The sequence below is a fragment of the Halyomorpha halys genome, unplaced genomic scaffold (assembly GCF_000696795.3).
Source record: "Halyomorpha halys isolate HHAL.00 unplaced genomic scaffold, Hhal_1.1 Scaffold1405.1, whole genome shotgun sequence".
Lineage (NCBI taxonomy): Eukaryota > Metazoa > Arthropoda > Insecta > Hemiptera > Pentatomidae > Halyomorpha > Halyomorpha halys.
The window spans coordinates 227,478-244,578 of record NW_027107158.1 but is presented as its reverse complement, the minus strand read 5'-3'; the positions used below and the strand labels follow the sequence as shown (position 1 = coordinate 244,578).

Genomic DNA, 17,101 nt, shown 5'->3' with positions numbered 1-17,101 from the left:
AAATTACCAGTAACTCAAGACAGTAGACAATGAACAAACTTAAAATAAAGGCAATGTTTGAAAAAAGTCTTCAAATTTACAAAAAATAAAAAATTTAATTGTAAAATTTCTGACAGAAGAAACCACCTTATGATCCAACCTAAGTAATTTACTAAAAACAAAATTAATCTTCTCGTAAACGTATTGTCATAGCTTTTCTCTTGGATCAATGCTGTTTCTCAGTATTCTTTTTTTCTTTTTTTTTTTTAAGTGAAATTTCTTTACTGATGTTCTACAAATCTAGAAAAAAAAAAAATTATACAGGAGTAAATTGATTTTGTAAAGTGATATGAAAAGGAAGTGGTTGGAGGGAGGGGGAAAATGCTGGTAAATTCTAGCAGGGAATTTGTTTTTTTTCTAATAGGGGAGTAGGAGCGTAACAATGCCGGCAGTGCCTGTCCGATTGAGTTAGCTCCTGTCTATTATTTCATACTCTCCTATTACATGTACAATATATAAAATTTCACTTCTGTCGGTTAGTCCCTAGACTGCCACAATTTTTTTTATATGTGTTAGATAAATTCTGCCAAGTTTTAAAATAGTAGCTATCATAATAATTGTTACAATCTTGGGGTTTTGAAAATTATAATAGATAAATGGATATAATAATGTTTTTCAATGATATGAATAAGATTCCTATAGTTCAGAATGATATTGTTTTATTTTAATCACCAACTATTTTTTTTAAATTTTATCTGATTTGTAATTATTTAAATTTTTACTTTTAAGAGAAAACATTAGATTATAGCTGACTTATTGAATCAGTCAAGTATACTATGTGATTTTGTCCCAACGTTCTTCATTATTATATATTGACGCATTATTTGAATCACTTTAAAAGAATTGTATTATCTTGACTTCACAAAATTATAATTCTTTTATATCATTTGTTATAATGATTCGTGATAAATAAAAAGATGGATTTATAAATAATAATTATCAAATTTCTTTACTTTCAGTTTCACATATACTTATTAAGTTACTTAAAATATTTTGGTTTTGATGTATCAAGTCTGACTACGTTCTGGTAAAAACCGATTCCGTCAAAGCACTAACCTCCACTTCTTTTTTTTTCCTAGAACCTTTAATGCCTGTACTCTCGCACTTCGTAGTATTTGATTAAACTTTTAGTAATTATTCTTACAATTCTGTTGGCCGAGTTTAAGAATTAATATAAAAAAAAAGCAATTCTATAATAAGCAGACGGGAAAGCAGTCACCAAATCAACTCGCACTGAAGATAGGTTATCCCTATCACTCCTATTCACATCTACCAGCCCACCATCCGGTTAAAGGGTTAAAGGATGTGCAGTGAAATTCATGTGGATTCCAAGAATTCATAAATCTTAACAAGTTTTAATCAACACATATGGTGCAATAAACAATTAAAAGGAAATACCTTTTATACTAAACAAATTGAGTAAGACCATAAATATGATGAGTAAAATAATATCACAATAGATCAGCAACATAACATTTGATTTTTCTTTCCTTTTTTTTTTTTTTTTTTTTGTTAACTGCAGTCGTAAATAATTCATGCTATATTTATTAATTTCTTCCATACAACTCTAAATTAAAAAAAAAATGGATTTCATCTGATGAATGAAATTTTTAAGAAATTAATAAAAATCAGAATTTTCAATTGTTTTTGGTAGCTAATAAACTTTTAATAGTCAACCAAGATACATAACTTTTTACTTAAAAAGTAACAGATTAATCGATTTGAAAGTTTTAAAATAACATACATTATTATTATATCATATTTAATAACTGATATGTATGAAATAAAAAAAAAGCATTTCCAGTATTTTCTTAAGGTGACAAATAAACTTTTATAGTTAACTCTGATATATAACTTGTTACTTTAAAAGTACAAATGCAACTAATTGAGTAGACAATTTTAAAATAATGTACACTGTTACTTTATCATATTTCATAACAAATAAACCAAACAAAATTTTCCTCAATCAATAGAAAATAAATGTTTACAACTTAAAATTTGTTTAATACTCAATATGGATTTTGGAGGACACTTTTAAATTTATTATGCATTGAAAATTGGAAACTTAACACGCAGGAAGAAAAACTTGATGTACCATTCCAAAGCTTTAGATGCTTATTTACAAAGCAGTGTAGAACACAACTATGTGGCTATCTTCTCCTTTCTCCTTTCTGGGTCTTTCGTTTTTCTTTCTTTTCTTGTTGTTGCTGCTTTTGTCGTTCTCTATAAAGTGAAAAAAAAAAATCCAGCTTTTAGGATACATTTCATAAAATATTAAAAACATGGCTTACCATTAGAGGGGAAAACTGTTATAACTTTAACTAAATGTTTTATTAAAATTCATTTTATAAATCATAAAATAAAAATTTTTTAAAATATAACTGTTTTCTTTAAATTTTAACTCAAGTTCAAATAAATTGACCATTGTAAAAGGGAAAACTTCAATTTTTAGGAAATATGTTATTTTTTGTGTTTTCTGAGTCTACTCTTCCAAATTGAAGAGAGGTCATTATTCATTCTAAACCTGTCAAACAAACCCACCAGCCACAAGGAATAATTTCAATAAATGGAGAACACATTTACGATAATATGGCCCAGAAGGTTTAACCACATTAATATTTATTTATTCCATTTCAGTTTTTAAAAAAAATTGTAGCAAACAAGATCTGAACAAATAACATTAACTTAAAAATTTAATAACCCCCAACATTTTTAAAGAATGTTGACCCCCTAAAATGCAAAATAACCTTATACATAAACTTATTAAACAAACATTAACTATAAAGCTTGTGTACTAAACTACCTTCGGGTATAAAGTAGTCGTGAAAACGATTATAGACACTGTAAATAAGTACGCATTTTTAAGTTGATTTTTCTCAAATACTGCATCTTTAATTTGATCATTTTTCTCATATATGAGTGGTTTAATAGTGATCTATTAAAAACCAAACAGAAGTATTAAGAAAGTTAAACACTAACACCAAAATTGATATAACTGACATAGCAATGATTAACTAAGCGAGAAACATTAATTAAAGCTCCTTTGTATCTTGATATTCTTGAAAAACCTTTTTTTTTATGCCAATTTGACATAAAATTATTCCTGAACATATGTAAAACCAAGAGAAGTGGTATTTTAAAATATTTATAAATCAAAAACTGTAAGATATATTTCAATAAATTACATGAAGTATTGTTAACCATAGTTCAACAAAATCTGAGATGGTAAAATTGAGTCTTCTCACTTTGACAAGGAGTAAAGCAGTTTGTTTTATTTAATAAAATTTGTTGCTACATCAACCTACCTTTTGTAAAAACTATTACTTCACTTGAATTCATCACGAAACAAAAATACCTACGAATGAACTACATACTAATTTAAAAATTTACCTATCTTCTCGATCCTTTTCTTTTTTCTTCTGACTATCTACTTTTGCTTTTTCCCTTTTTTCCTTTTCCGCCTGAACAACAGATGATACATTTGTGTTTCGTACTAAACCATTCTCCTTGGTTTCTTCATGTTCCTCTTCATCTCCTGATTCTTGGTCTGAGGTCTATGAAAATTACAATTTTACTACAGAATTAATAGAAATATTTAATATAATATAATAGAATTTAAAGTAAAGAATATATTTATGTTAATGAAATAAAAATAACACTTTCAAAGTCTTTGTGAGTAGAAAGCAAAAAAACATTAAATTACACTAAGAATTAAACTAAATGAAAGACATTCAGAGATTAAGATTTATTATTAAATTATACCAGTCTAAATGACCTTCTCATTTAAGAAACTAGAAGGTTAGTTATTTTTAGTGACAATTAATTATCATCAGCTAACATTCAGTGAGTTAATATTTGAACTATCGAATAACTTACCTTAATTTATAATGTTAAAACTGGTTTTGATAATATAGACATTAAAAAAGAATAAATATGACAGTATACCTGTAAAACCTCTCAGGTTCCATTTTTAACATCTCAATAATAAAAACAGTTCCCAGATCGAATATAGTGAATCACTTTGTTATCGGTATTAGTAATTGTCAATGGCAAGTTGTAATGACTAGTAATTTTGGAAAGCTTCAGTATGGTTTAAGTTGATTAGTCTCATGAAAAAATATGTCAACAACACTTTGAGTATGCAATGTACAATATATGTAAACAATCAATTTTGAGTTAATAATAAGGCAAAATCAATTAATATCCTATTTCTAAAATTAAAGCAAGGCAACAGCTAATTATAAAATAAAAAATATGTTTTAAAAGTTTACCTGAGCATACTGAGAAAGTATAGCCTCTCTGATCCGCCGTTCTTCTTCAGTGTACTCTCTTTGCACAGGTGCCGAAAGTGTATTCTTTTCCAAAAGTCTGACTAATTTTTCTTCAACATCTTCAACTGGTCCATCCTGTGCTTTAGAAACTACATCAGCAACTGTGTTAAATTCCGTCCACTTGTCTAAAATATCAGAACAAAGTCTAGTGATATCTGAACCCTGTAATATTTAAAATACCACAATTATATTAAAAATGGAATCAATTAACATTTTATAGACCAAAGTAAAAACATGTATTAAAATAAAAAGTCAAATATTACTGTTATTTCAGACAAGATCCCTTCTAAGGCTTCAGTTTTCTCTTCCAATGTCTCATCTCCAGTGAGAATCCCAGTAATATAGTTGCCAAAAACACCTTCATCAGTATTCAAAGACTTCAGCTTAGTAGACAACCAGGAATCAAAATCTTCAGCAAGGCTGGTGGCCATTTTTGGCTAAAGCAGGCCCGATCTTGTAACAAAACGAAATTAACTTAACCCATTTAGCTTAATTGGTACAAATGCGGTAAATATAACGCCTTAATTTGAAAAGAAGCATAACTATCAAGTACTGTCATACAGATCAAGGAAAGTCAAACCTCCTATTATTACAAATTGAACTGAAAAGAACCGGCTGCCAGATGACTAAAAGGGCATTCATTAACTAAACCATGTATTCCAACATCGATATATCGAAATGTTACTAGCCCATTGAACAAAATTTTCGATGAATGGATATGTACAACCATAGAAATTCTTCCGTGTTAGGATTAAATAACATTTTTTTAAATTCACTAAACTAGTTATAGAGATGATAATGATCAATTTATTAGAGCTATAATAATTTAAATAACAGAGTTTACCTAATAATTTGAAAAAAAGAAAATTCAGAAGATTAAATATATTGAAATTTAAAGCTCTATACCAAGCTAGATGCAGTATTTTGAAAGTATTTATTATTTTTCTTATCCAAAACAAAGACTTATTATGGCCGAGCACATTGCAGCCAGAGTCCCACCTAGAGTGCCCTACTGGGAACAACGTGGATTTGATTCCCACATTTATTTTTTTGAAATATCGAATTTTTAATATAGGCACTCTGTTCAGTGCGATGCAGGATCTGGTAGCCATCAGAGATTGATAAAATGGACCACTAAACTGAACACTTATTCATTCGATGGATTCCTACAGGAATTTATTTTGAGATTAGAAACAACAAAAGTTTATTTCAAAATGGTAACGTGGAATATACATTTTAAGGGATCAGAACAAAACTAACTTTCTTTAAAAGGCGGAAGCAGAATAAGTCAGTTTTGTTCGAATGTCTGACTAAAAATTGAAAGAGAAAAAAATACAAAGCAAGTTGTAAAATCATTTATTTTATTTATATATATATATATAGTTGACCGTAAACATTTAAATATAAGAAGATGGTCAGGGTTGCGGTCAAATAGTTTATAACTATTTAAATTTAATAGTTATAAACTATGTGTTCTTTTTTTGACCGCAACCCTGACCATCTTCTTATATATATATATTCATTTATTTTATGCTTATATAAAAGATATATTATCCTAATGCTGCCTTTACAAGGTCAATATATATATATATATATATATATTTAATCAATAATTTTGAAGAATTTATTAAAACAGTGAGTATTATTAGGAATGAAAAGTTGATGTTGATGAAGTGAGGTCTATACCCAGTGTTATGTGCCCCTCACACGTTCAATATCTATTGACAAAGAAAGAACAGTCCTGTGCCTAATAGGTAGTAATAATATTTCATAATTTGGAGTATCAAAAGTTTTCCCTGAAAATTCTCTAAAACGCTACTAGATGCTATACAAAGCTCAAACTGTCAAAAATATATCGTTTCCAACCGTCCTATTATCTAATTTTCATCATAGCTGATAAGTCGTGGAGATGATAGGCAATTTATGAAAACTTAATGGCGAAGTTTTAAATTTTAAAATTATTAATGAAAACACAATGGTCTCATCTCTAATGAACTTTTCAATTTTAATTCATTCTTGTTTTTGTTTTTCGAAGTACAGTCCACTTAAAATTTAATTTTATACCTTCGGTATAGAAGCAAAAAGGTCTGAGGTATATTGATATGGGTTGGAAAAGCAGATATTCAGTCAGTAGTAACGTTAGATCTAGATAAATTTGGAAGAAGTTACGATTTTATTCCGTGATCATGTATCAAGATACAATTATTCTCCAAAAACTTTTAAATTTGATTTCAACGAAAATTTGTAATTATGGTCTTCAACGGACAATAAAAAGGGATTGGATTTCGTAAAACATTTTCGGAAAAATTTTGGTCCTTTACTTTATTGCTGCAATTTACTGGAAAAGACTTTTAGTTTTTGTAATTTGCGATATCTTTAAACTGATTTAATGAGGCCAACAATCCTTTTATCTTATTCTGAAAAAAAAACTCTCCCTCGGCTTCAACTCTGCAATTTATTCAGGCTTCATTACCTTATTTTTAAGGTGTTCATCTTTGCTGATTCGTTTTTCAATCTTTTCACTTGTATTGTATGTCCCGAAAACGTTGTGCTAAAAGACAGATGTCAACAGCCTTCAAGTTTTTTTAGTCGGTCTGTAATGCTGTACTGTATTCCCCTTTATCTATTTCTAATTGAGTGGAAGACAAGACACATCCTAGGCGCACTTCAAATGTGGTTTTGATTTCCACAAAAAATTTGTCTTCATGAAGAATTCGGTACTCGAAATCTTCATACTATATTTCTATAAAGATTAATATATGTTTGGGGAGTTTATACCTGCCAGCAATTGCCACATTATTTCCCTATAAACCGAATCAAAGGCTTTCTCTAAATCCATGAAGACCAGATTTACGGAGCCATTTCTTAATTTTCTCTACCACAGGGGACAAGGTATTGATCGATGAAACCCTTGTCGCTTGTTCACTTTTATTATTGTAAGAACTTCACTTGGGACAGATAGCAGTGTTATTCTTCTCCAATTATGAAAGTTCAATTAAATTTCTCTCTTTTTTTTTTTTTTTTTTTTTTTTTTTTGTGAACCTTCACAATTATTTCCATCATCCAGTCAGAAGGCATTTCTTCTTTGTACCATATTTTAACTAAAATTGGTTATAAATCAAAGCAATAATAACTGAGTAGGTTATAACCCACAACAAGAGATATATACTTGTTCCAACGACTACTTTTGACACTGAAATGGTCGTTGGAACTTATTATTTTATGGAAAACGGTGCTAAAATACTTCTGACCTTACGCGTTAACATCTTAATAATGTTAATAATAAAGGGTAAATAATAACTACCAAATTTTATCTGTTCTAGTTAGACCTTCTCCTATCTGATTTTAAGGTACATTTTTAAAATCTAAGGAGTGATTAATTAATTATTATAGGTTTGAGAGTTCGTCAGATCATAATTCTATAATATTAAATTAGTAAATAATGGAGATTAAGTGTTTCATTACCGAAATTATATACATTCTTAAAATTCAGCTAAATTGAAATTTAATTAATAAATCTCTGTTACATATCCCTTATTTTCTGATAGTCATATATTTTCATAAAATGTCAGCACTTATACTTTATTATTATTATTATTATTATATATATATACAAATATATAAAGGAAAGTAATATGTTTGAAATTAATTTTATTTCAGTACCATCAATTCTGAAATATTTAATCGATTGATTAATATTAGTATATTATTAAGTTCTCAATTGATTTTAAAAAAACCAACAACAATTTAGCACTTTCTAATGAATACCTCTTTGTTCACAAGCATTGTTATACGGTGAGAAGGTTCAAGTTGCTAAGTTGAATAACTTGATATAGATTTTTGAATGTGTATCTGTCTTTTGTGATATTTACAATTAAAGTTTTCAACAAACAATCCATTCAATTGTGGAAAAAAATATAAGTTTATTTTAATTTATTTATTTTTTCTTATTTTTCCCCTATACTTGTAACCTTATAAAATGAAGCACAATTCCAAGTAGCAGAGGTAATGTTTTCAATATAAGTCTCATCAATATAGATATTACTTTTATCTTTAATTTTTCAGCATGCTCTCGATTACTCACAATTGTTTAGGATTGATATTTTCATGATTTTATTTCTCTATTTTTAAACATTACTACTTTAGTTATTCGTACTAATATATTTGTTAGTAGTGTGAGAATAAAAGGGCCACTCAGATCATATCCTTTTCATACTTCTATTGTTATTCCTTTTTAAGAGCAGTCCAATTAATTTTGTGCAATGTTGATTCCATGAACAGAAGTGTTAGTTTTTGTTTATTTTCAGCTCCAAAAATAGATAAAAGTAGTTTTTTGTTTATTGCCAGCTCCAAAAATAGATAAAACTGAAGCAGTACTTGAAGTTGCATTATCACGCCAAAATCTTTGAATTCGGAAATAAATTTTTTTTCCTAATAATTATTACGATTGGTTTAAAGTAAAAGAAAAAAAAACTTGTTTCTATTTTCTTAAAGCCCTTACTTAATAAAAATTTTCAGTTTCATTATTTATGTATTACATTTTATTCTCGTTAGAATGAAAGAATGCATCAAAAAATGCATAACTCAGTGAAATTTTGAGCAGTTCAAAAAATTATCGCTGGTTTGAAAATTAGATGGAATAGGTTTCATGGGCTTGCCCCAATAACCTTTATTCTTAACACTAGATCAATGAACATCATTTGCACTCTTACCAAATACTGGTGCTATAATTGGAACTTCCAATTTTTTATATAAAATGAAACAACTAATTTTTTTGTTTTCCATAAAAAGGATCAGTATGACATTTTTAATGACAAAGTTTCAACCATCCATGTAAAAATTAAATTTATTTTACAAGTCAAGCTTTTGTCTTCACTTGCTGAGGGTTACCTTAATTCATTTATTAGTAAATAAACCAATTCTAACATATCTGCCTTGTATTTAGACATGAATAAGCTTATTATTTTATTTATTGCTGGTATGAATATAAAATATATATCTGTGGGCACCAAATTGGAGACTTCTGGTGGCAGCTAAATTCATCATGATGAAATCTTGTGAAAACTAATATGAATTTCAAAGAATAAGTATTTATACATTTTTAATATAAAGGTCAATCTGTTTCCATTTAATTGATATAAATTTGTTTATGGTAACAAACTCATTATAGATACTAATAATATTTAAAATATATGTGAAGTAAGAAAATGAGATAGTCGATTGTGCAATCTACTTAATGAAACTTAAATAATACCCTGCCTAGCTTATTAGCACATGGAATAGTGGCTTTCTAGCAATATGTAGTGAATATAATAACTTAAAAAGTTTATTCTACAGCTCTTATTATGCAATTTGGAATGATAATGGTTGACAGTTGGTAGATAATGGACTAGGAAGCCGCTAAAAATGTATGAAATTATTTAATTAGCACTGATTAGCATTTTTTTTTTTTAAAATCTGACCTATACAGTACTATTTCTAGTACGTTTATAAATATTTACCATTTACTTTACTGAATTCCATTCATAGTATTCGTAGATTAACACAGACAGAATTCAGGCATACCAAATGATTTGTATACTGCCTGGCAAAAGTTTAGAACTTAGATGTAAACACTGTGTCTATATGTTACTTGAAAATTTACATAATAATCTGTATATTTTTTGTTTTTATACATAATAAATTGCCAAAAGTGCAACATGTGAACTGGAGGGACACCTAATGTTTATTTATTTGGCTTATGTTTTGGTGTTCTGAATAATTTTTTTTTTTACTGCATATCTATTTCCATATAAAGGAACAAATAATAACACTTATGTATGGCTTATATTAAATATATGATATAATTGTAAATTAGACAAACAATTGTTATTGGGTCTGACAGACCCTAATGTCGTATTGTTGGTTAAGTGACGTGATGTCAATCTCTTTATTTCTATTCTGTTGAGGATTGTTGATTCGTTAGGTCAAATGATACAAGTGTTAAAAAATGAGTGAGTGAAATTTGATATTAACTTAATGTGATTGGTTTCAACAGTTTCATTAAAACTATCAAGTTCTAAAATATCAATGTTTTTGATTTGATCCAAAAAATATCCTATGGAACATTTTTTAAAAATATTCTTTTTTAAAGTTTTAGCTCCATCTTAATTTTATTTTAATTCAGTTTTAACCCTTACTTCTTAGTTTTTTTAATAAATTCTGTTTTCTATGATGTTCTTAACTTTTGCAAATATATGGAAAAAATTGGATTCACTGTTAAAAAAAAGTTTTTTATAGATACATTTGTGTTTTATCAAAAGACTCCTCTTTTTGGTATTTACTTATTTTTTTATTGAAGAATTTTCCCTAGTCTTCTAAACTTAGAGTGGCGGTGAAACTTTAATTTTTGATGCCTGGACGTTTAAAATTCTTTCATGGAACAATTATAAAATAGATTGGGTGATTTTTTTGTACTTCCTGGTACATGGTATCTGAGCCTCTAGCCTTCTGGGTCTTCAGATGTTTGTAAATCTTTTATTATCTCCAAAGTAGGCTTTGGCTAAAATCTTTTAGTATCTCCAAGATTTCCTAACTATGTTTTTCCTCCAAACATCATCGTCCCTGATAAAATCGAAAATCTTTTAGGATATGATTTCACCACATCTATTAATCAATTATGCTTTACCTGTTATCTAGCGATTGTTTACTAATTAATCTCTACTGACGTCTTGGTAATTTACAAGTTATTTAAGATATAAATAACTTATAATTTTTCATTGTTTCAGGATTATTTCCCCATCTTCAGAATCAACAATCTTATCTGTAATTACATTGTCCTTCTAATCTTTATCAATTGTTTTATATTTGGTCTTAATTTAAAGTATTTTAGAAAATATGTTATATACATTACTTTAAGTATTTTATTTTCACTATCAAACTTAACTGGCTGGACTCTTACCCTATTGTAACATTGAGGTGTACATAATATACTCTTACCTTTCACAAAATAAAAACTTAATATAAGAAGAAAACCTTCAAATGTGAAAAACATTTTATAAGTTAAAAATAAGGCAAGTAAAAATCTTTGAAAAAAAGTGGGAGAAAGTCTGAGGAACTAGTTATTTGAATTATTTCCACTAAAACAGAAAATTGTTGATCCTGAAAATGGGTAAGAGCACTGAAACTTTGATGAAGAAATATATATGAAATTATGACAATAATAGTAAGGGCTTTTCTAAAAAAAATATCACGTAATATAAGTTAGAGATTTTTTTACAAGTTCACTTGTATTTTAGACACAAATCATATCAGATCTTGGATTAAAATGTCTAATGGTATCTCAAAATCCCAGCTAGTAGATAATTCTATAAAATATAAAAATATTGGTAGATCTATAGTTGCCTTCTTTGGACCTAATTACCCTTTAGCAATAGTTTCTAACTATTGCTTGGCACTTTTTTTTTTTAAACCCCTTTCTGGTTAATTCTGACATAGGGGAAAGGGTTATATGGAGGTAACTAACCTATTCTAACCATCGTGGAGAGTCAGTATTTTGTTTCGTGGGATCGCCACATATATGTAATAAGTCAACTCTCCAAGCTGGATTCGAAACGGCGGCACCCACACTTCTCAGGTTGCAAAAACCTGCGTCTCAATCACCTGAGCTACGGACGGCCCTATTGCTTGGCACTGAACCCATATAAGTTGTGAACAAGCTAGGCTGAACTAACTTTGGTATCTTCAGCCTGTATGCTTCTATACAAGCATGCTTATAAATATTTTATCTCACAAAAATTTTCTGATTATTTTATTGAAGTAATAAAACATATTTTGCCACTGTGTCATCTTGCTTACGAATAGTTTTATAAATTATTATTAAATAAGAATCAGTTAGTATTATTCCTGACCTTTTATTGTAATTTGCCCATGTCTTTTTTTAATATGCAATCTTTTTTTTTTTTTTTTTTAGATTACATTGGTAATTGACAGCTAGTCACTTCTTTGGTATAGTCAACATTTTTTGTGGTTGTAATTCTAACAAGATTTTACCCATCAAAGTAAACATTGTAAATTTATATTTATGATGTTTTTTTAACCCATCTTATTTAACTATTTTGAAACAACACTCTTACATCCTCATAACATATTGTGTATGTCATGCATTTAACTTCATGTCATATGTAGATCAGTTAAAATAACTGAGATCAGCTCTTGTATTTTTATCGATTTAAATAAAAAATTTGAAATTTATACTCTCCGAAGAATGTTAAAAAAATTAAATGGGATCAATGTGGTTAAAGCATGTATTGAATAGATGGTTAAGTAAATGATATCGAAACACTTGAAAGTTTAGTAAAATTTTCTCATTTTCCATTTGTTTGCTGATATTTCACCATGTGTCTGTCTCGACTTTCAAATATTTATTTCATCATATAATTAGCCAACTGATTTAGATAAGCTGAAGCTGAATAAAGAAATTCAATTGAGTTAATTAACTGTGTTTTAAAATTGGTATTTTCTAAACACTTAAAAAATATATATCTGAATTAATTAATTTAAATTGTGCTTATCTATTTATGTTTATATTAACAAACATACTATAGGAAGTTTTCTAAATGCCTGTTTAGCAATAATTAGTAGATAACGCTTTTATAATTTGTTGGCAGTTACTTAGATTTTGCCTTCTATGTATTTTTTGTTTATTTGAAATGCTTCAGTTAGTTTTGACTTTAATGGCATTAAAAGTTTTTAAATTATTATATTTCTTTGTTGTAGGCCTATAACCTTGGAATAGATGAAATCTTAATACAAGGTTTAGACTCTGAAGATGCTAAAGGAACATACTTCAAGCCCACATTTTGAAACTGGATCAGAAAGCTTTGGAACACATTGGCTACTGAAGGAAACAGATGAACCTGAAAATATCAAACCATACATGTGCAGGGAATGCAGTTTCTGTGCAGATAATGAAATGGAGTTAAATACACACATGAAATCTCGGCATAAAGGAAGAAAAGTCTACAGTTGTGAACTATGTACTTACACGGCATCTAACTCTGGAAATTTGAATTATCATGTTCTGTCCAAGCACACGGGTGAAAGACCATATAAATGTGACTTTTGCGAACACCGTGCTCGTAGCTCTTCCTATTTGAAAATACATGTTAGATCAAAACATACTGGGGAAAAACCATATAAATGCAGCTATTGTGAATTTGGAACTGCTCATCCAAATGTACTGAAGACCCATATAGCTGCCAAGCATACTGGAGATAAGAGGTACAAATGCCCTCAATGTGATTACTGTGCATTGCACTCGGGCAATTTGAACTACCATATTTCCTCGAAACATTCAGAAGAGAAACCTTTTAAGTGTAAATTTTGCAATTATACTGCAGGACATTCGAGCAATCTAAAACTTCATATGGAATCTAAGCATTTAGCTGAAAAACCTCACAAATGTCCTCATTGTGTTTACACTACTGCTCATCCAGGAAATTTCAAAGTTCACATCGCAGCTAATCATAGCGATGAAAAACGTTTTAAATGTAAAGCATGTGACTACAGCACAGCTCAAGCAGGCAACCTTAAATCTCATATGCTTTGCAATCATGCAAATGAAAGGCCATTTAAATGTGAATTATGTCCTGCAGAGTTTATACAGCCAGGGCGTCTTAAAGCACATATCACTTCTAGACACACAGACTTCAAACCACATGGCTGTGAATTGTGTGATTACAAATGTGCACAGCAGCCAGCACTAACAAGGCATATGAAGAGGAAGCATCCCACAGCTGTTATTAATAAGCCAAAACCTATTGTTAGTCAACCTAATTAGTTTAAATATATTCCTTCCTTGATATTTATTTATTTTGTTTTATTGGTGTGTTAAGTTTTGAGTTTCGAAAGAATTACCTGTTTGTATGTATGTGTGATGAAGAATTTATCTTTGATTTTTATGTTCAAGTAAATAACTTTGGAAATATTGTTTTGTTATGTTTATCTTTCGTTAAATTATTTGATTCCTTGTGTTTTTGTTTTACTAATATGGATTATTATGATAATAAATTTTACAATGTTATAATGTTATTTGTGTTATTACTCCAATTGAAATTTATATGGCCTTAATTTGGTCCCTGGTAAAAATTATACAATCACCATATTGTCAATATGGTCATTAACAAGTTTCTTATTTTTATTTTGAGATTTTTTTTTTTCAAATCATTCATATTAAACCAGTGTTATGCTATTTATATAATTTGGTTTCGATTTCTATCAGGAAACCTAATGGTAGTGGGAGAAGCAGAAGAGAGGAGAGTGTTATCCTGTTACATTTTCTTTGATTACCATTAAACTATCTATAATTGTTATTAGGTTTTCTTCTGAAGAAATATTAATAACACAAATTTAGCTTTGCATTATTTTTACCATAATTTTATTTTTCATTGTTTAAACGAGATTTTCTGCAGTCCAAAATGATAGATAACCCAACGACTTGTATGATCCATATTTGTTGAATAATTACCTACCTTTTGTTTTGTGTCAAGTGCTCATATCATTTATTATTTTAGATATCTGAATGATTGATTATTATGTACCTGTTATTTATATTATTGTTTTATTAATAGTTACAAAAGTGGGTTGTTTACACACTCATGATCTATTTTATATAATGAATAAGGTAATTGATCGTAGTTATACATGTAGGCATTGATGTTTGGTCACAATAACTGTGTATGCTCACTAATTTCTGCCCCAATATACCAGGTTAAAAGAAGAACTGATAAAGAGAGAGAGCTCAAATGCTACTTAATGTAATATTATTTACAGCTAGTGCATGTTTTATTTTGGCCACATCCTACCAGCCCTTCACCTTTTTTATCCATAACTGTAGTCAACCATGTGGTTGACAAAATATGAAATAAGTCCAATTTGGTCACAGTGTAGTAATAGCTTACTTGATAACTAGGTGTTATTGCAACAGGCATTATAAATAACAGTTAAAAGACATTTGATTTCATATATTTGGCCTTGGCAGGGCAAGTGCACATTAGGTCTGCATACATAAATCTGAAGTTTTTTTGGTTCAAATTTGATCTGTTTACTTTTATTTTATAATGAGTCCATTTAATACATCTTGAACTTTACCCTTAAATATGGTAGGCTGGAAAATTATCAGATTTTATGTCCTCCATGCACTACCTGGCTTGCATGAGGATGTTTAACAAAAAAAAATAATAATAATAAAGTAGCTTGAAATAATACAAACACTTATATAGAAGAATGTTAATAAGACTATGGTAATAAGACAGACTGGAAATTTAGGATCCTTGGTGAAAATTAATCAAAAATTTGATGTTCAATACTGATACAATAACAAAAGAATTATTTTTAATTAAAAAAAAACTAATATTCATTACAGAAAAATCGTGATAAACTTCTCTTCTATTACCATAAACTTTAATCAGGTTTACATTTGTTACTTTTAAATAAAGTTGGTTGAGACAATAGAATAACTTTTTTTTTTTTAATAGTTATTTTCACCTTACACTGCTGGACTGTAGAAGAAAACTGACAAGTCTCTTTCCTTTAAATGGTACACCATTAGAAAATTCAGTCAAATACTGGTCTTTGTACATAATGGGTGGTATTTTCTATGGGTGTAGGCAGGATTTCACCAAGGTGAATATATAAAATATATACACATAAAATAAAAGAAAGATATATAATTGCACATTCCAAAAAATACCTCTATAATTTTATTGCTACTTCATAAATTGAATTCATTACTTTTTTATAATCTCAATAAATTATTGAAAATTGAGCGTAAACTTAATTTAAAAAAATTAAAATCAGTACCACTATTACCCATGAATGGTCAAGGGTTCAGTACTTTGTAAGAAACTGTTACTAGACTAACGGTTGTGCAAGGAGGTGATTTGGTCAGAATCACGCTCTACTGTCAGATTTTTACCCAATTTATGAGGTAGGGAGGGCTCCAGAACCCACAGTAGTTCTCATGGATACAGTGTAACAAAAAACAATTTCATGCCCAGCCAGATCCGAACTCGGGTCCTTGGAGTTTGTTGCTTCGCACCTCACCATGCTGCTGCCGTGCTCCCATAAACCTAATTATTGTACATAAATATTAATATTAGAATATTAAATTAATTAATAAATTAAAAATATTAGAGGTTATGAACAGGTTTACTGTGAGAGCATCAATCTTCTCGGATTGCTAGCAAAAATATTAACCACCTCTTCTACGATAGTTGCCTTCTTCAATTTATTTTCAAGAAACATTCCGAGATTATGAAAATGCCAAACTGTAAGTTTTAATAGGAAAAATGGAATCTAAAAAAGGTTCTTTTCTATTATTATCCATTATTTTTAGAGCATGTTTTCATAAATAAATTTTAAATAAGTTCACTATTTTCTTTCTTTTTTTTTTATTCTTGGGTCCCAAAAATCTAAGCCGTGGCTTCCCCTGCCTAAGCCCATGTTATTTTCCCATCTAATTTCAATAGCTTGCAGATACTATTTATTAAAGCAATTAAGCATAGTTTGTCAAAGTTGGATCTCTTTTTCCAATTTCTTTTACAATATGTTGGAGCTATATAGAGTTAATTTATGGATTAAGTATTAATTTCTTTTATGATACATTGGTAATATTTAGAGCTAATTGATGGTTCATGTATTAATAGTTAGAATATTTTGAAACCAATAAGGTTGAAGCTAAGGTCAGTATA

The 17,101-nt window shown here is 28.7% G+C and overlaps 2 protein-coding genes across 5 annotated transcripts; one reads left to right on the top strand and one right to left on the bottom strand.

The window, feature by feature from the left end:
- Positions 1-75: 75 nt before the first annotated feature.
- LOC106689597 (coiled-coil domain-containing protein 43) lies at positions 76-5,038 on the bottom strand. Of its 3 annotated transcripts, none has more exons than XR_010842880.1 (5): positions 4,634-5,021; positions 4,311-4,532; positions 3,430-3,593; positions 2,135-2,262; positions 76-279 (listed from the first exon to the last, which is right to left on the bottom strand). XR_010842880.1 is itself a non-coding variant. In XM_014434651.2 (5 exons), the coding sequence occupies exons 2-5, from the start codon at positions 4,799-4,801 to the stop codon at positions 2,190-2,192; spliced, it is 627 nt and encodes a 208-aa protein (XP_014290137.1). In that variant the 5' UTR covers positions 4,802-4,823; positions 4,951-5,038; the 3' UTR covers positions 1,375-2,189. The 3 variants fall into 3 exon arrangements, 2 of the variants coding, with proteins under 2 accessions (XP_014290137.1, XP_014290136.1); XM_014434651.2 differs by lacking the exon at positions 76-279 and having other exon boundaries at positions 1,375-2,262; positions 4,634-4,823; positions 4,951-5,038; XM_014434650.2 differs by lacking the exon at positions 76-279 and having other exon boundaries at positions 1,375-2,262.
- Positions 5,039-8,163: 3,125 nt separating this feature from the next.
- LOC106689599 (zinc finger protein 85) lies at positions 8,164-14,417 on the top strand. 2 transcript variants are annotated; one of them, XM_067045444.1, is made up of 3 exons: positions 8,164-8,375; positions 12,322-12,409; positions 13,128-14,417. In XM_067045444.1, exon 3 carries the CDS (start codon positions 13,180-13,182, stop codon positions 14,188-14,190), a length of 1,011 nt encoding a protein of 336 aa, XP_066901545.1. In that variant the 5' UTR covers positions 8,164-8,375; positions 12,322-12,409; positions 13,128-13,179; the 3' UTR covers positions 14,191-14,417. The 2 variants fall into 2 exon arrangements, with proteins under 2 accessions (XP_066901545.1, XP_014290141.1); XM_014434655.3 differs by lacking the exon at positions 12,322-12,409.
- Positions 14,418-17,101: the final 2,684 nt, after the last annotated feature.